General features: G+C 45.0%; 2 protein-coding genes across 2 annotated transcripts in view; one reads left to right on the plus strand and one right to left on the minus strand.

Annotated features, from left to right (window-relative positions):
- The window catches only part of nsd3 (nuclear receptor binding SET domain protein 3), a 65,716-nt gene that overhangs the window by 31,736 nt on the left and 14,490 nt on the right, over positions 1–19,490 (minus strand). Inside the window, exons 2-4 of the mRNA XM_061259526.1 lie at positions 18,599–18,927; positions 7,385–7,533; positions 5,411–5,511 (exon numbers count right to left, since the gene is read on the minus strand). The gene's annotated coding sequence lies outside the window, so the exon portion shown is untranslated. The remainder of the gene's footprint in view (positions 1–5,410; positions 5,512–7,384; positions 7,534–18,598; positions 18,928–19,490) is intronic.
- On the plus strand, positions 1,909–13,897 carry LOC133140015 (LETM1 domain-containing protein LETM2, mitochondrial-like). The gene is made up of 11 exons (XM_061259527.1): positions 1,909–2,271; positions 3,410–3,465; positions 3,850–4,309; positions 5,390–5,533; positions 7,034–7,171; positions 7,760–7,963; positions 8,633–8,752; positions 8,939–9,058; positions 9,540–9,641; positions 10,707–10,778; positions 11,342–13,897. The coding sequence occupies exons 2-11, from the start codon at positions 3,413–3,415 to the stop codon at positions 11,393–11,395; spliced, it is 1,467 nt and encodes a 488-aa protein (XP_061115511.1). The 5' UTR covers positions 1,909–2,271; positions 3,410–3,412; the 3' UTR covers positions 11,396–13,897.

Below are 19,490 nucleotides of genomic sequence, written 5' to 3' on the forward strand. Positions count from 1 at the left end.
AGGGCAAGGAATTGTAGGGACTGGAAGGAGGCATATGCAGGGATGAAGTTAGCCTTCCGAGTGGCAGACTGGCAGTTCCATAGTCCCCCTGTGACAGTCCTCACAGGGGGTCAGCGAGCGGGGGGTAGCTGAGGTTCGAGGGGTTCCGACGCCGTGGAGGCCCACGTCACAGGGGGGGGGTCTTCGAGGGAGAGAGCAGACTGGGATGGGGTGAAACATAACATCACAAACTGGGACGGAGCGACGCTAGCTCTGACACGCCTATTTAAGTCGCCTACAATTGCTCACAATATCAAATCAAAGCGAATCTACTGATGAATTCCACAGCTATTTAAGCTATTTAAGACAAACGTTCAATCAGGTATGCAACTAGTAGAAGTGATTAACAGCAATAGAGACAAACAAACTGGCTCAAGCCCTAACCCTTGCTGTTCAAATTAGCAATTTAAAATCAAACGTTACCGCGTCTAGAGGAAAGTCCGCAGCGATACTATAACACCTGGTTAGAATGATGCACTTACTAACATTATTCGAATAAAGGTTGGTCAAGTGGGAATTTGCATGTTCTTTCAATGGATACTCCGGTTTAGCGGTCCCCTCCGACAGTCCAAAAACATACAGGTTAGGTCGACTGGAGAGTCTTTAGCCTTCAGTGATGAAGACAAGAGTCAAAACACAAATTTCGCTCCACCTTCCTCTTTCCATCACTTTTGTACTTGTTAATGCTCATCTCATCTGTCCAGTGGTTTGCGTCTTGCATTGAACCCTCTGGGGTTATGCTGGTGTAACCTTTTCTTTAAGGTAGTCTTTGACACTTCTATGCCCACGTCCTGGGGTCTGTTATTAATAAAATGTTTCGAAACATAGCCGGATTGGCCCAACTTGGAATTTCAGGTAAAGGATGCCCTCTGTTGGCGAAGATTCGAAATGGCAGCATTGAATAACGGGCCAAAAACAAGACGAGGACATATTAGCACATTCATTTCATACAATCTCTTTTTAAAAGTATAATTCAGTAAAACACAAACACCGTGTTCAGTATTGTGTGTATTAATTCAAGACGTAACTCATACAGCATGTATTCAGTTGCATGTATTTGATACCAGCAGCTAAACTGGTGTGGGCTTTTGTTTGTACTTGGATGGGAGACCTGAGAAAACTAAGTTGCTGCAGGAAGTGGTGTTGGTGGGCCAATAGGGGGCAAGCTTCCTACTCAAATAAACGCCAATGCCCCAGGACAGTGATGAGGACACTGTGCTGTAGGAGGCACCGTCTTTCAGATGAGTTGTTAAACTGTGATCATTAAAGATCCGATGGCACTTGTCGCAAAGCGTAGGGGGATTTCCTGTTGTCCTGGCTTAATTCCTATCTGACTCTCCAACTCTGCCTCCAGTACATCTCAGCTGGTGAGCGTTCTGGTGCAGAAATGGCTGCCGTGATGCATCACCCAGGTGGGTGCTACACATCAGTAGCGTTTGACGCGAGTTTCCCCCTTATAACAGTAAAGCACTTTGAGTGTCTGAAAATGCGTTATATAAATGTTATGATCTTTGTAGCTGTCTTAATCACATAGTAGGCTATTGTAATGTAATATGTATTGTCAACTAGAGACGTCGCGCGGCCAAGGACAACCGAGTGGAAAGTTATATCTATAGAGAGTTATATCTAAATTAAACCAAGTGATTCATTGATTGAGATGCTCAAACAGAAGTAACAGGATCTAGTGGCCAGAGTCATGTTTGTAGTACTAACTTCACCGGCACGGCACGCACCCGGGTATCATGTCCTTAGATATGATTGGTCTACGTACTTATTGCGTAAACACATTCGGTGTGCTTATTGGCGTTTATCCTTGTCACTCAAGACGTTCCCACACTCGCCTGATCAGCGCGTCAGGCGCAGGTTTGTTTGACCGACAATAACCCTCCCTCCCTGCTACAGTACAGGCCCAACTGTACCAACTGAGGGCTGTCGGCTCGCTAAAGGAAGACAAATAAATCGCTAATAAACCTTTCGTCAATGGGTTTATTAGCACAACAGCCGTGCTTTCTGCTCCCTTGCTCCGTAATACCGATCAGCTACTCATTTTTAATGGATTTTAGTATTTTCTACAGAATCGGCCCTGTATCGCTGGAATAGGACGTTTGGCAACTGGAGAGGACTGTTCATCCAAAGAAGCCAATTTTTTTAACCTGGCATCCCATTTGTTCGTCGAGTCAAATGCAGTTTACCGATTAGTACACGCCTTTTCAGCATAAGGAATTGTCATAGGTAACGTACAATCACTTGTCTTATTCTTTATATTAAAGGTGGAAGCTAGACCAGTTTAGATCCCTTGCCACAATATTACTACTTAGCAAGCTTGGTAGCTAACGGTAGCTCGTAATGTACTAGCAAGCTAGTTAACCTAGAACTATCGAAATGTATATCGTTAGCAAGCTAGTTTGGTCTATAACGTTAGTCTACATCGGCTAATACCTTAGATAAGCGACTGTTGCCACATTCTTTGCTGCTACATAAAAGGGATCAAATGACAAAGTATCTAGCTAGACTAACTTGTGATTTGGTTGGCGAGCTAACGTTAGCTACACTGGAATAGCAGTGATGTTGCTAACATTGGTTCAAACCGATCGCGCACCGCTGACCGACTATTCTAGATGGTCAGCTTGGTTGTTTGATATCTAATTCGGTGTATTTGTTGTAGTGGTACTTAATGTACTTATGATAAGTTAGATAACTGGGTGCCTTTTGTTTCGTGTAACTGCAGCAAATTGATTTGTGTAACTGCAGGTGTCATGCAGATCATCTGCTTTACTTGAGCCTCTTTTCATTCGCTAGCTAACGTTATATATAGCTAGCTGGCGGTCCCTCGTTGATGACCTAGCTGGTGCTTAGCTACTGACTATGTTAACACAGTTTAAATGCACCCTGACAGTTCCATGAAGAAAAAGATGTTATTTGGTCAAGCGTATGCCATTTTGTCTGTTATTCAATTCAATGTGCTTTATTATATTTTTTCATTGCAGTTGTAGCTATTGGATGTATAGGTATTTAGTTGGACAGCTGTGTATGTAGATTCAGCAAACTCAACAGCTTGCCAACAAAACTGGCAAAATATAACATTTATGATTTATGACGCTTCTCCCAGATTTATAGATTGGATCATGATGAAAAGTAGCGTTAGGTAGGTTAGCATACAAACTGGCTTGCAAAATGTGAGAACCGTCACATAGCCATGTCTGTGGTTTGAGTACATTTACCATGTCTTTAGTGTTATACGTATTACAACAAATATCTTTTAACGGTTTATTAACGTGTTAATCACCTCCCGACTGTTTACAAATGCGATATATATTTGTGTTCCTTTGGCAATGTTTCAATATTGTATTATTTTGTGGTCTTATTTCAGAAGATGAACATGGCAGTGTTCAGTTCTCAGGTGCTGTTTGCAGTTACACGGTCAAGGTAAAAACAATCCTTCTCATTGTGGAAACTGGAAAAGCTTAGGAATCTGTCAGTGGTATAACTCAGTGCAAGCACTTACAATGAAAATCTTGTATGTCGTTTCCAAACTTAAAGGAAATGGCACAAAGTAAAAAAAAAAACAATAATAAAAATAAAAAAAAGTTACAGAGCATAGATGAGCAAACAATTTGTGAAATTTCAGGCACTTAAAAATGGTCAATTGTAACAGCTTGTCCTTTTAACACATTTATTACTGTACACTGCATAACCTTAACTGCTTACGGTACCCCATATTATCCATTAAATATACAAAGCTTCCAATAACTAAATGCTTTGTGATGTAGGATAACTTTGCAGAAATTTACGATTGATTTGTGATTTCAGGGGATCCTACTTGCTCTCAAAAAGACAGTGCTGCTGCTCTGTGCCATCAACAGCCTATATCCGCTACCACCATGAGTTCGCTAGCCGCTCTCTGTCCGCGAGGCGCAGTGCTCTGACCCGCATCAGAGACGTCAGGTCCAGCTGCATACCCGCACAATCGTTGCACACTTCCTGTCGATGGCTCCAGGATGCGAAGGAGAAGTCTGAGGAAGATGACACCGCAAAGAGGGACGCTACCGCTACCGCGTCCGCATCCCCTCCTCCCCCGCCTGCCCCCGCACCCGCTCCCAAGGTACCAGATAAACTGGTTGCCAGGAAGTCGCTGGGACAGAGGGTGGTGGAGGAGCTGAAACACTACTACAATGGATTTCGCCTTCTGGGGATCGACACCAACATCGCTGGCAGGATGGTGTGGCGTCTCCTGCACGGCCAGGTGCTCACCAGGAGAGAGAGGAGAAGGGTAGGGCTCATTTACTGACCGTTTGTGCTCTGCGTTAGATTGTCTGGTTATACGTTGTTTGTATTGCCAATCTCCTCTGCTGCCCGCGCAAGCACAAAGCTGTTATTTATTGTTCTCAGGGGCATGCTAGACCAGGAGCAGACCTGGGTTGAAATAGCATTTGCTTTGGATTCAAATATTTTTTCTGCATTTCACTAAGCTTGCCGGGTATATTGGAACAAATGAAATGATTCCGAAAGTGCAAACCCCGCCCAGTTGCACCTCCTCGCAGGCTCAAATGCACTAGGCAGGATCAATAGATCACAGAAAGGAAGTAAATACCATTTGAAACTACATCTGATCAGAAGTGCTGATCTAGGATAAGTCTTTTGGATAAGGTTAGGATAGGGACGGGGAGGGCTGATCCCAGATCAGCCGGCTTACCTTGAATACAGCTCTGACCCACATGAATTAACTGGGAAAACTTCTGGGCTTCTGCAGCATCCTGTCAAACCTCAGTTTTGCGCCCTAAATGTAGAACCTGTGTTAATTAATAAATAAATGGGGAAATAAATGGGAATGATATTTTAGGCTTTTTTCTGTATTGCAGGCTAGCTGAATGGTCTATTGATTGAGTTTGGAGAGAAAATGACTGATCGATTGCCTAGCTATACATTTCAGTAATTAATTAGTCATGTGGGGCGACATGGCTCAGGCAGTAAGAGCAGTCGTCTCATTGGCTCAGGCAGTAAGAGCAGTCGTCTCATTGGCTCAGGCAGTAAGAGCAGTCGTCTCATTGGCTCAGGCAGTAAGAGCAGTCGTCAGGCAGTCAGAGGGTTGCCGGTTCGATCCCCCGCCCGGGCTGTGTCGAAGTATCGCCTGAGCAAGACACCTAACCCCCAAATGCTCCTGACGAGCTGGTCGGGGCCTTGCATGGCGGCCAATCGCCGTCGGCGTGCGAGTGTGTGTATGAATGGGTGAATGGAGAAGCATCCATTGCACAGCGCTTTGGATAAAGGCGCTATATAAACGCCTGCCATTTACCATTTAACCCTCTGCTGGTGTACGTTCATGACCCTAATCGCGCGGTGTCCTCCTTAGCTCTTGCGGACCTGTGCTGACCTGTTCCGGCTCGTTCCCTTCATGGTCTTCATCATCGTGCCCTTCATGGAGTTCCTGCTGCCCGTCTTTCTAAAGCTCTTTCCTCAAATGCTCCCGTCCACCTTCGAAACGGAGAGCAAGAAGGCAAGTCTAAATTACATTTGTTTGAATGGCACATTCGGTTGGGGAAAAAACAGATTTTTTTTTTACGGAAGTATTTTGATTGATAGTGAGCTGTGTGTTGATCTTCGTTACCTGCCATAGTCACGGGTGTCATGGTCTATGGATTAATTCAAGGCCTTCTTAAATGCCCAGATATGCTTTGATAATATTGGCAGAATTGTGTATTTATTGGCAGCAAGCATTACTGAACTAAGTAATCTGTGTAATGAGTGTAATGAACATTGGTAGCCTTTAACCCCTTAAGTATCACCCCTTTTCTTAACACAAGCTTGAAAATGACATAACCAAAATAAAATGCCTCTGAAAGTTAGCCCTTTGGGGTTAGTTTTCAAAGAGTCGCAATTACTCTATGTATTACTAAATCAAAATTACAGCAACTCAGACACAATGGAAGATTTTTTTCTCACTGAAAATGTTTTGTTTTTGAGTGGATATTAGGGGTGTCACCTTCTTCCTCTCCTCGCAACAGGTTGAGAAGTACAATAATCACGATAATTACACCTTGCATACTAATATATTGATTGAGGTCCATTGATTGATGTTTTTGTCAAATACCCAACCCCCATCAACAAGTCAAACACATTTGACTTATTACTCAAAAGCAGGCTTGCTCCTTATTTATAAGCATACTGAGTGATACAATATTTTGAGAATGTATTTAGATGATCACTGACATAAAATGGGGTCACAAAGATGAAAATGCCCTTTTTTGGGCATTTTTGGGAGGGTGTTGAAAAATGACCAACTAAGGAGAAAAGCCCCCCCCCGTGTGGGAAGGATTATGATGTGTCCTCTCAGATGTCCTGTGTTGGTACTGTGAGCCATGTTTTTAACGGGCGAATGGTTTCGCGATATTTCCTCGTGCTCGCCTGCTGGGCAAGTCTCGGGTTTTAATTGACGGGGCCTCTCGGAAAACATACCGAGCACACAGTTGATATTACGTCAATAGCGCCACCAGATTCAAAGCAACACAGGATGTGATTTTATAATCCTTAATCCAGTCACTTAGTTGGGACTGCCTTGATTTTGAGAGTGGCAGATGGGTGACACGTCAGGGGGCGACATGGCTCAGGCAGTAAGAGCAGTCATCTGGCAGATGTCGGAGGGTTGCCGGTTCGATCCCCCGCCCGGGCTGTGTCGAAGTGTCCCTGAGCAAGACACCTAACCCCCAAATGCTTCTGACGAGCTGGTTGGGGCCTTGCCTGGCAGCCAATCGCCGTCGGTGTGTGAGTCTGTGTATGAATGGGTGAGAATCATCGATTGTACAGCGCTTTGGATAAAGGCGTTATATAAATGCAGACCATTTACCATTTACATGCTGCAAGTGAATCTTAAATGCAGCAGCCTTTAGCCTCGCTCATTAGCAGGTCCCTGCCCTGCTGGGGAACCCTTGCAGGGGGCTGTTCCCGTGGTGAGAACAGGCCGCTCACATGCCTTCCTGCCCTCTCTCTCTCTCTGCAGGCGGAGAAGCAGAAGAAAGGTCTGGCAGCCAAACTGGAGCTGGCCAAGTTCCTGCAGGAGACCATCGCCGAGATGGCCAGGAGGAACAAGGCCCAGACCGAAAGCGAGACGCAGAAGTTCTCCACCTACGTGCAGCAGGTATATCACTCGCGCCATGTACCTCACGGACCGGACACCCAAGGCCCCCCATCATCCCCTCAGTCTCTCTCACTCCTCATAAAATCTAGGTGTTTTGATGGGTCCCAAAAACTGCAGATTCCCACAAACATCTTTGAGGTGTACCTCCACCCTTTTCTGTTTTCCTTGTGCCACCAGGTTTGTTTTGAATGAGGATAAATGAACACAACGTACACACACGGATGGTGTCTTGTTCGCGTGATGTATCTTGGCCCATAGACAGGATGGTGTCAGGTTATCTGCCAGCTGTCAGTCATTAACTTGCAGCGACGGAGAAATGGATGTTGTGGAAGCAGCTTGCAGGGAAGGTCGAGGGTCTCGGCCTGCAATGATAAAAGCCAAGGAAGTTTACGTAGTACAGTCTTGTGCTCCGTATCGGGGGGGAAAAAGACAAAACAAGGCGGTAACTAAAGACAGTCATTGCAGCAGACCTCTGAAGTACAGATAAAACACACATGAAAGCGTAGTGTGAGGTATTTCAGACGGCCTTGGCGAGAGATGACCTCACTTAGGTTTGGAGTCAAGACTGGGATGTGTACATGTCCGTAGGTGCGTCACACCGGGGAGCAGCCCACCACCAAGGACATCGTGAAGTTCTCCAAGCTGTTTGAGGACGAGCTGACGCTGGAGCACCTGGAGCGCCCCCAGCTGGTGGCCCTGTGCAAGCTGCTGGAGCTGCAGCCCATCGGCACCAACAACCTGCTGAGGTTCCAGCTCATGCTGCAGCTGCGCACCATTAAGGCCGATGACGAGGTGAGCGAGAGAGAAGCTTCCATTTTGTGAAACTGTTAAGGTACCCTTGTTGAACGGGGCGGGGGGCGACATTGGCTCAGGAGGGTAAGAGCGGTCGTCTGGCAGTCGGAGTGTTGCCGGTTCGATCCCGCCCTGGGCGTGTCGAATTGTCCCTGAGCAAAGACGCCTAACCCCCAAATGCTCCTGACGAGCTGTTCGGCGCCTTGCATAGCAGCCAATCACTGTTGGTGTGTGAGTTTGTGTGTCAATGGGTGAATGAGAAGCACAAATTGTACAGCCCTTTGGATAAAGGCGATATATAAATACCATTTACCATTCATAATTAAGCAGGAGTCTTAAATTAACCATAAATGCATGCGTGTCATTTTAAAATGACTTACTTGATCTTGCTAATCAAGGTATTCAGTTTTGTTTCTTCACAAATTACAAGCGTGGGAAATGTTCCCCATTTTTGTTTGGAGTGAAACTAAAACATTAAGGAAATGGTTTACTTCCCACTGCCTGCACTGAACCTACTAAAACTCTGTGTCCCAAGACCCAGGCTGCGGCTCTGGAATGCATTCTTTTTCCGATTGTTCGTGTGTGCAGTGTGCTTGTGGAGATATCGCAGTTGTGTAACCTGTGTGTGTGTGTGTGTGTGTGTGTGTGTGTGTGTGTGTGTGTGTGCAGATGATAGCTACCGAGGGTGTGCCCGCCATGAGTGTGTCGGAGCTGCAGGCAGCCTGCAGGAGCCGGGGTATGAGGTCTCTGGGCCTGACCACCGACCAGCTGCGGCAGCAGCTCCAGCAGGTACCGCGTTAACACCGTCCACCGTAACAACGCCCGCAGTACCCCGCTGCACGTCCGTGTACGCCTCGCATCTCATTTTAGACATCGTAAAGTTCTGCGGGGTGAGATACGAAGTTAATTCGAACCTTTGTCCCGAGGATTTATTTAAAGACGAGCTGTGCTGACCTTTGACCTCTCCTGTGACAGTGGCTGGATCTGCATCTGAAGGAGAACGTGCCCCCGTCCCTCCTCCTGTTGTCCCGGGCCATGTACCTCACGGACCTGACCCCCAAAGCCCCCATCATCCCCCCAGTGCCCAAACTGGAGGTACGCCGACTCCACCAGTACTACCGGTGACGCCAGTCTCTGCCTCCTCTCATAAGCCGCTTGTTTCAGTGTGACCTGGTACTGACATTGTTTCTGAGGCGTTTGGCTTTGCTGGAAATTGAGTAACAGTAACGGTTTTGAGTTGACAAGGGAACTTTCTCAAGTTTTCAGATAACAACTAGCTGCTTTGATGGATCCCAAAAACTGCTGATACCATAACTCTCCCTGGTGAACCTGGTCAACTCATGCAACTGATAATATAAAGTCATTAATAGTAATATGCTGACCACATATAATATGCCAACATATAATTATATTGTTCCTAAAAGTTCACTTCGTTATGTGGATGTCTGCCGTGATAAGATACGCGAACGCGCTGACCTACAGATTCTACGAGGTGCCAGAGTGGAAAACGGAAAGGGTCTGAGGTCATGCGATGGCTTTCAGTCTGATGCGAGGTCTGTGTGTTTCCGTGTTGTAGAAAGTCACCCCTCCAGCTGAAAGCACAGAGGCCAAAGCAACACCTGCATCAGCCTCTTTGAATGAGCTTGTGGATTCTGCCCCCGTCATAAATGACAGAAAGGTGAGTGGCCACTTCTTCAAAGTAGGGGCTGGATATTTTTACGATTTTCTCTTACCGTTGTTTACAGACCGAGTTGTCCTTGTGTTTACTTGAGTAATCTCTTTAAGTGATTATTTAATCCATTTTACCGCTGCAGACCCACTTAAAGATTATGGAGGATTTTTAGCTTGAAAATGTAATAAAATAACCATGCTCAGTCATATGTATGACGCATCGGGAATCTCTGTATTTGCGCACATTTGCCGAATCAGTGCCACCATTTCTATATTTATTCTTCTAACATATGTCCGGGACGTTTCTAGGCGCGACTCTTTTCTGCATCGGCAGGGGTGGGTGTGGCTACAGAGCCTGGGATTAGGTTTCAGCGCAGAGTTTGTCGTTCGTTAGCTGTTGCTATGGCGGAGGCTAGGAAGCACTTGCATTCAAAAGAGTCAACCTTTTCCTGTTGGACTTGTGAATACTGTTACCTTTAGCTGCCCTGCGTTCAAGGATGTTTCTTGGGCTCAGTGGAGGTGAGGGAGCGGGGTTGAGGACAGAGGAGACCTGGATTGTAAACACAGGACCACAGCAAGGCTAGGAATCTTGCATTAGTATGCCTTTAAAGACATCACCGAGCATTTTTCCAGGCACAGGCTAGCCTTGGTGATAAAAGCTTGTTTTGAACCATTGCCCTAGGCGAGATTGCAGGCTGGGGTGGGGGGGGGGTGGGGGTGTTGAGTGGTAATTATTTTTTAAAGATGCCGGGGAAATAATTGATCAGATATGTGACTGTCTGTTCAAGATCCCTCAGATGTTTGGAAAACCCAGCACTGTTTTAATGTGTATTATGAAAATGAGGAAATTTGATTTCCAGTTCTGGAACACTTATGGGAAATAATTTCCAAAAGCTCAAGATATTTATATTTGGTGCCTGATGCTTCGAGCATTCACCATGGATATTTATAGTAGCTTATTTAAAAAATTAAAAAATAAATAAACATCCACATTTCCTGTCATGTTTAACTTTGATTTCTTGTATGCATCATCTTTAGAATGTATGTAATGCATCTTCTGTCTATGTTCAAGGAGGAAAGCATTGAGGATAAGCCCAGCAAGGTTATTCCAGAAACACCACCAACAGCGGAAAAAGTAATACAAGTAAGTGTAAACTGAAGCTTCTCCTGAGAATGGCACATTTATTACTGTACATTATATTACATGCTATTTAGCTGACGCTTTTATCCATAGCATCGATTCATTGATTAATATAAGCAGGGTACAAACCCCTGGAGCAATGTGGGGTTAAGGGCCTTGCACAAGGGCCCAACAGCTGTGCGGATCTTAACCACTAGGCTACAGGCCTATAGTGTATTTACTGGCTAAAATATGGTATGCTTTTTTTGACTTAAAAAAATTATTTTAAGTCAAACACTGACATAAATCACTCTGTGGGGTCCATCTGACTCCAACATAGAACATAGCTATAAATGCACTTACACCATAGTGAAAGTGGCCCTTCTAGAATAATCCAAGGGACTGGCATGCTCGTCCTGATCCAAAGGACAAAAAGACATTTGGCCTGGTCAGTGCGGCCTGCTTGGATTATGGCATATACCATTTCTCACCTTAGCACCTAATATACGGTATAAATGTGATGTGAGCAAAATCACTGGCCTTACCATCTTCCCGGGGCGTTTCTCCCCCCCCCCCCCCCCCGTTAGGTCAAAGGTACTGAGGTGTCCCAGAAAAGCAAGATGAGCGCCAATGGGATCTGAGAACCAGGTGATGGAGCGGGGGCTCCATTCTGCAGGAAGAGAAGAGGGGAGGGGAGGGGCGTGCTGCTAAAAAAAACAGAGGGGTCACCCCCGCCCCCCGCCCCTCCCTCGCTCGCCCTCACTGGGACCCCCGTCTGGCCACAGCGTTCTCCAGCTTTCCGAGGCGGGAGCGTCTCCAGGAAAACGGCCAGGTTTCAGCACGGCTTGCCTGGCAGATGCTGCTTCCCGTTTGAAATCGTCCACAACCGAGTCTGCCCCCCAAAGCAGGGTAACGTGACGAAAGACACGCATGCACGCGCTCCAGTAGTGTTCAGATTTGCAGTTCAGACATTGACACACACCCAAAGGAAAATGTGCTGTTGTATTTCAGCAAAAAAAAAAAAAAAAGAATAGTTTTCTAACAGTAAAACAAAAACCATGATTTTGTATATTTGTAAATGCACTGTATATGGTTATCAGTGTCAGGCAGATTTTACGTACAGCTGCTTTGTACAGTCATATGAACTCTGACTTGATCTTTATTTTCATTTTGCGTGAGAATGTTTTAATGTGAGGTTGAAGTGTCTCTTGTTTTAAATAGCAGCTGTAAATTGCAAATTTACACTTTTGAAGTTCACTCCTTCAGGAGAGCCTGCGACACTTTCAAGTAGCCTTCCACAGCCTGCCCCTGGCAGGACCGCAGTGTGTATAATTATTTTTATATTTAAATATGCAGTGTATATATCGTTTCAATGAAACCCCCACTTGGCTTTGGAATCTAAATCTGACATTGTATTATGGAAGGATTTTCTGCAAAAGATTCTGAACTATTATCACCACGAAAAATTGTTTTCGTAGTGATAATCGTTTTCTAAATTTTTTTAATCCTCTGTGGTATACATCTTGCAAAAGTTCAAGGATTATTTATTTGATCAAATGTATTTAAATAAATATTGAGTATACACAAGAAAATGGTTACAAAAGATACATTTGTGACAATGAGATATTGTTTTAATTTACACCATCTCCCCCACAAAAATAAGACCGTGAGAATGAGATCATATACGGCAGGGTTAAGTAGATGTGCCCTATACATATGTATGTCATCTTGTCTTTGCTTGTGTTGCCTTGGTGCAAAAAAACACTGAAAATTGGGTGATTGACAGGAGATGTGTTCATTTTAAGTTTACGTCAACTTGCAAGGTCCCCGTCCCCCTCGGGTTGCCGTCAGAGTTAAGTGGCTTAACTTAACCTCGTTAGCGTGTTAGCGCACTAGCCCTTAAACTCCACGTTTCTGCTCTGGCCTTCTAATGATGACGCAGCGCCAGCCGGACAAGAGCCTGGGGATTAGAGAGGAATGTTGCACGGACATTTCAAAGGTAAGAGTTAGCCCCAGGGGAAATGCCGCTCCATTGTCTGGGGGGGGCACTGGAGAGGTCCCGGGTCGCAGACTGAAAAGTATAAAATGGGTCATTCACCTGTGCACCCATCCGTTTTGCAGTTCCAAACTATTTTGGTACTTGGGTTAAAGGTTATAGAGCATCACTTGACATCACAAAAAGGCTTGCCCTGTTTTTTTACTTTTACCTCTTCCTTAAGTTGAATGTTTTTTGTCCAGGAATGACAATCGACAGTCTCCTTTGATTCTGCTCCATTCTCTTTCTCGCGTTGATTCTGAAACAAATCTACTTACTGTTATGCAAGAGTGAAGATCGGTTTCCCCTCCTTCGGAGCCACAGGTTTCAACCAATTTGGCTGCAGACTTAAAATATGTTGTGTATATTTTTGTAGAGATTTAAAATAAAGTTTGGTGGCACCTTCCTGGGTAAACAATTGCCATTATGGGGTTAGACATATACTAACCAGGGAATGTGGAAAGTGTAATTCTACCCTAGACTTTTGACACTTTATCCCACAGGCGTTTCGTTGTATTTCACATTAATGTATTACCAAAATTATAATTACAAAAATAGGCTGGCATATCCTTGGCACCGGAGAAGTAGCTTCTTGAGTGGTTTGTATGGACATTGTGTGTAAATGTACATTTGGCCTATCCGTGCCAAGTAATTCTCCATGCTGTAGAACAGGGTTAATGGCTTCCCAAACCCATGACTTCTCTGAAAGCTGAGCAGTCTTCTTATTGTGAGTTTTTCCTAAAAATGGAGCATGGTCCATTAGCATTTTAACACTACAAAATGTCCTGATTGTCGGTGTCATCGGATGACTGCGAGGGGAACGGTTACTGTGATCAAGTCACTCGGACGTTCCGTAGGATTGTACTGATGGGCAGGTCAAGCTCGGTGCTTTAGATATAGATGAGGTCAATGAAACCCCTTGCTTGTATATTCCACTGTACCTTACCCATGTTGAAGAATTGTTGTATTTACCTGCATTCAACTGCCATTTTTACTCCTGTACTCCAAAAAAAACTTATTGGAGAGTTGAATATTGTCAGCATTAAAATAATCAAACTTGCACTCCATGCCTCATTGTCTCTAAGAAAATAAATTCCGTTGGACTTGTCTTTGGAATATGTTCTTCATCCACATTGCTATTACCTGTGATGCCACTATACAGTCGAACACTTATGTTTTGCTAAATACCATGATTTCGGTCGATCCTAGCCCTGACCCTCAGTGCCCTGGGAATCCACTCTGCCTCGTTTAATCACGTCTTTATACCACACCTGGGGTGTATTTCACGAAGTGAGATTTTAGAGTAAAGGTTAAGGGGAAAAAAAACATAATGATTTAATACATATTACATTACGGGCATTCAGCAGACGCTCTTATCCAGAGCGATGTACAATGAAGTGCAAATCGAACACAGGGACAAGTGCGATGAGGACCCTAGAGGGGAGTCCTAGTGTGACCACATTGATACAATTTGAACCCTTGAAGAATACATCGACTTACCAACTACTATATATAAGTGCTATTATAATTACAAACATTACTGAAAGTTGGCGGGTAAGTCCTTAACCCCTTGAAACACCGGGGTGTGAGTCACATAGCTGCTTTGCCAGACTGTGGACAGACCCTGCAGACTGTGGCCAGGAGGGGGCGCCACTGACAAGGCCTGGTAACCACAGCCAGACAGGGCTGCGAATGAGAGCATTATACCAGGCGTGTTCAACCCTGTTCCTGGAGATCTACCATCCAGTAGGTTTTTTCAGTCCAATTCTACCAATGCACACCTCATTCAACAGCTAGCGATCTCATGAAGCTGCTGACTAGTAGAATAAGGTATGCAAAATTAAAGCGTTGAAATGAAATCTAAACCTTCACCGATGTAGCCAAGCATCTCTCATACTATGTTTTGTTGGGTGTATTAAGGTAAATAATTAGTCACTGACAAAATATGGACTCTTCGTATTTGGGATGTCACTGGCTTTCAATTTCATAAAACAATATTCCATTGCTGCCCTTGAAATGACCCAACTATGAGAACAGAAATAATGCTAATGGTTTCTATAGTAACTGTACTAATTACCTGTTACTCAGCCCTTTTCTTTCATTTCACATATCACTGAATGGGAGTGATAATAGAAACACAACACAAATACCACAGGCAGGACTGCCATCTGCTGGTAGACAGGATTGGTGAAATGACTTGTCACCTGACAAATTCGCTCAGTAACACCTGATGAAGTTTTGTGATATTTGTAATTTTAGGAAACCTAATACAGTGATATCCAATTTCATACGTACAAGTGCTACCTTGTTTGTTCCATGATATTGCTCGCTGCTCACTCTTGCCACATCTAAATCGTAAATGGTTGGCATTTATATAGCGCCTTTATCCAAAGTCCTGTACAATTTATGCGGCTCATTCACCCATTCATACACACTCTCACACACCAGCAGCGATTGGCTGCTATGCAAGGTACCGACCAGCTCGTCAGGACCAATCGGGTGTTGGGGGGTTAGGTGTCTTGTTCAGGGACAGTTCGACACACCCAGGGCGGGATCGAACCTGCAACCCTCCGACTGCCAGATGACTGCTCTTACCCTCCTGAGCCAGTGTTGCCCCCTACCCTGATGCAATCATACAAAGCTGCCCTGTTGCCTGGTTCATTCTACATGCTAAAGCTATTGCGCTGCCTGGTTCATTCTGCATGCTAAAGCTATAGCGCTGCCTGGCTCATTCTGCATGCTAAAGCTATAGCGCTGCCTGGTTCATTCTGCATGCTAAAGCCATTGCACTGCCTGGCTCTTTCTGCTGCACTGCCTGCTTTTGGAATGCTGCCATATTGCATGCTATTGCCACTTTTCATAGCCACTCCCTGTTTCCGCGGGCTTACAACAGGGAGTGTTAAGAGGCAGAGCCAATGCCAAACTCAATGAATATTGCTTAATTGATCGTGAGTTGTCCGACTGAGCTGTGATAGATGGACTCGCAGATCAACGTTAGAAGCTCACTAACAGACTTGACACATTGCTGACTAAGACCAACGTTAACTCCACAGGCTGTTCACTTCTCTGATTAAAAGCAGGTCACATATTGATGGGCGGCCCGTAGCGTAGTGGTTAAGGTAAAAGACTGGGACACGCAAGGTCGGTGGTTCTAATCCCGGTGTAGACACAATAAGATCCGCACAGCCGCTGGGCCCTTGAGCAAGTCCCTTAATCCTTGCATTGCTCCAGGGGAGGATTGTCTCCTGCTTAGTCTAATCAACTGTACGTTGCTCTGGATAAGAACGTCTGCCAAATGGCAATAATGTAAAGAAGTGTCTAACCTGCTGAGTACATGTTTTCATTTGGAAATCAATCGTCCTTATGCCGGCAGCTGTTTAAAGCGCTGTGTGTGAAAGCCATTCGTTGTCTTACTGTATGGGCGTCTCACACTATGTGCCTTACACTGAAGCAAGGAGGATTGCCATTATATAGGCTCCTAATGCCAGCACACATTGTCCAATGAGAGATGAAGTCTGTCACCACTAAAGAACGAAGCCATCATGCCCCTTGTTTCTCACTGACAGTTCAACCTCTCTCTCACTCTCTTTATCCCTTCCTTTCGGAGAAGGTGTGAGAGACGGAGAGAGATAGAGCTTAAGTCCACGTACTGTGTGTCAAATCACCACTGGCAATCTAGAATAGGCCACTCATCTCCACGCTGAAACTGAAAATAACTTTAAAAATTTAGAGTAACATGGTGGTTGAATGTGACACTTGCCCATTTGTCTTTAGGAAACAACAAAACAAATGTGCTTATTTTTTTATAATTCAGTCATTTAAATGTATATTAGAACTTTCTTTTCTCATTTTCCCCACTACAAAAGTTCACCCAAACTGTCTGACCGTGGAACTGTCAATTGGCTGTGATGTGACCGCACTTTCCACACGTTGTTGTTTGTTACCATAGCTACCTCAATGATACGCACTCATCTTAGGAGGCTGAATTTTCCAACGTATATTATGTATCAGTTAGTGTATCAGCTATTGATAACCAACGCACCGTAAGGACGCTGACTTGTCCAATAATAACATTTGCTAGCTAGCTAGCTAAATGAAGATAAAATCACAACTAACGTCCTCATGAAAGCAAACTAACGTTATCGATAACATCACCTTATGAAAGCAAACTAGCTAGCTAAGTTAGCTAACGTAAGAAAAAAAAGTCTGTTCAAAAATGGTGCTCTGGAAAAAGTGCAAAAATTCCCCAGCTTGGGCGGATGTGATGGCAGTCTAGCACTCTCTTTTTTTTTTTTTTTCATACACACAGTCAGACCGATGGCGATTCATGCACCCATTCATACACACACTCACACACCGACGGCGACTGGCTGCCACGCAAGGCGCCGACCAGCTCGTCAGGAGCGTTTGGGGGTTAGGTGTCTTGCTTTAGGACACCAGCCCGGGCGGGGGATCGAACCGGCAATCCTCCGACTGCCAGACGACTGCTCTTACTGCCTGAGCCATGTCGCCACCCAGTCTAGCACTCTCTACCACTTTGTGCGGCGTTACTACTCCATAGGCGATGCGCAGATCTCCGTTGTCATGGAGACGCAGGGCTGGTCCGTCTACAAGAAAATACACACTCAATAATCGTGTGGTTCACCATCGTCGTCCGTAGGGAGAATGGAAGCAGGATTGAGTACAGCGGTCTACACCTTTTTAAAGTAACACGAGCAAGACATTATTGAAGCGAGTCATTCCAGCTGGCGTGAGATGAGCCGTCTTAGCATCTAATAGAATAGCATGAACTGCCTGTGGAGCAGGTGCAGTGAATATAGTACAATGTCATTGTCACAGCTTGAAATGCCAACACCGCTGCGGCACCAGCTCGGAGAAAGCAGCCGCTTGCTACCGCACGAGAACAGGAAACCCACAGAAAGCTCTGAGTCAGAACAGAACAGTCTTACATCCGTCTTACATCCGACTAGTCGTGGTTAGCTGGTTTAACTTCTGAAAGGCATCAGTCAGGTCAGGAGGTCAGGTCCAGTCATTTTCATCAAATTGCCACGAATCGGGAAAAATGGGGAAAAAAAATCACAAATCCAATTTTGACAATAAACCCACGATACCCACAATAAAGCCACTCACCTGTTTTTTATGGATAGGCTTTGTTGTCTCCCGTATAGCTTGTATCCGGTCGTCTGCCAATGTTCGACAGTTTGCATTCAGCATGTGACCCAAATACCTTACTTCTTTTTTTACAAACTGCAGTTTTGACAAAGTGACTTTGTGTCCTTGTTTTGCTAAGAACTGAAAACACCTCATCATTATCGGCTTATTTTTGGGACCTTTCAGACAAATTTCCTATTTGTTCCCCACTGATTCCCTTTGCTCACAAACTCAGTCGTTACATAGATAACAGGCGGCTCATGTTTACAATGGCACGCCCTTTCCTGTCATTTGCTGACTTCAATTTCATCAATTAAGTCCGACAAAAAGTGCTCGTCAGCCTCAGAAGTGCTTTGTACAACAGCAGGGCAGAGGCAACCATCTCTTCAATATCTATCCTTGCACACATTTTCCCCAACAAGTCTTTCCCTATCAAATTTACTGGACACTTATCAGACATAAAAAATTTATGTTTTAACATTACTTCTCCTACGTTTACTTCTAAAGGCTCTGACCATGGCTCAATTACAACTACTCCTGACGCTCCTATTGTAGATGAAGTTTTCCCTGACAACTTTACATCACTCGACTCCAGTGCTCTAATCACAGTATAGGTAGCTCCTGTATCGACGAAGAATTGAATTGTTTTATTACTCACGGTGACATCCAAGAGGGCTGATCCATCCGTGATTTTGTTCATTTTGGAAACCGCTTAATTCCACGTGCTGCAGTTAGTTTTCTTCTTTCTCCTCCACCTCATCCTACTGCTGGCCCGTCGTGTCCAGGGGTCTGTAATCCTTGGCCCGTCCGGGGCAATATGTCTAATTTTGCCACAATTGTAGCATCTTCTAGCTTCTTGATCTCCAGCTTGCAGCTGTTGTTGGCCCAGGTTTGGCTGCCACTGGACTGCCCGCACCCTCTGCCTCTTTTGGTTTCCCCCGTCCCGCAGCAGGGCAGGGCAGTTCAGATCCTGGGTCTGCTCCAGCCCTGTATTCTCCACAACAGATCTGACAACTTGTGCATCCATGCATGATAGGTGCTGTTATGGTTTGGCGGTTCAACCCTTCTTATGTCAGCTAAGGGCCAGGCTGCATAGACTGAAAGTGGCACCAGGGCTAGGCAGGGCGTGTGCACCAGCTACCGCGGTTGATGTGCTCATCATGGCTGATAGAGGTATGTTGACACACTGCATCTTGTTGCGAGGCAATTTGAGGTGATGGGGCAAGGGTTAACTCGGTAAAATGTGAAATATAATAATGGGGACATGGGTGAATGGGGGAGGTTTTGCTCCTGGGTGGGGTAAAATGGAACACAAACAGGTTCAAGTACCTGAAAGCAACCAACCTTTCCCGTTTAAAAAAACCCAGTTCATTCATAGCAAGGAGAGTTTCAATAATACAAACTTTATTAACCCTATAACAAAGCACGGAGAATGCCTCACACCAATGTGAGAAAACACTCTAGATTTTAGCAGACAGGGTGTCTATTCTTATACCATTGCACATCCTAAGTTATCGCATGCATAATACGGTGAAAGCCAATCATCTTCA

The sequence above is a fragment of the Conger conger genome, chromosome 11, assembly GCF_963514075.1.
Source record: "Conger conger chromosome 11, fConCon1.1, whole genome shotgun sequence".
In the NCBI taxonomy this organism is placed as follows: Eukaryota; Metazoa; Chordata; class Actinopteri; order Anguilliformes; family Congridae; genus Conger; species Conger conger.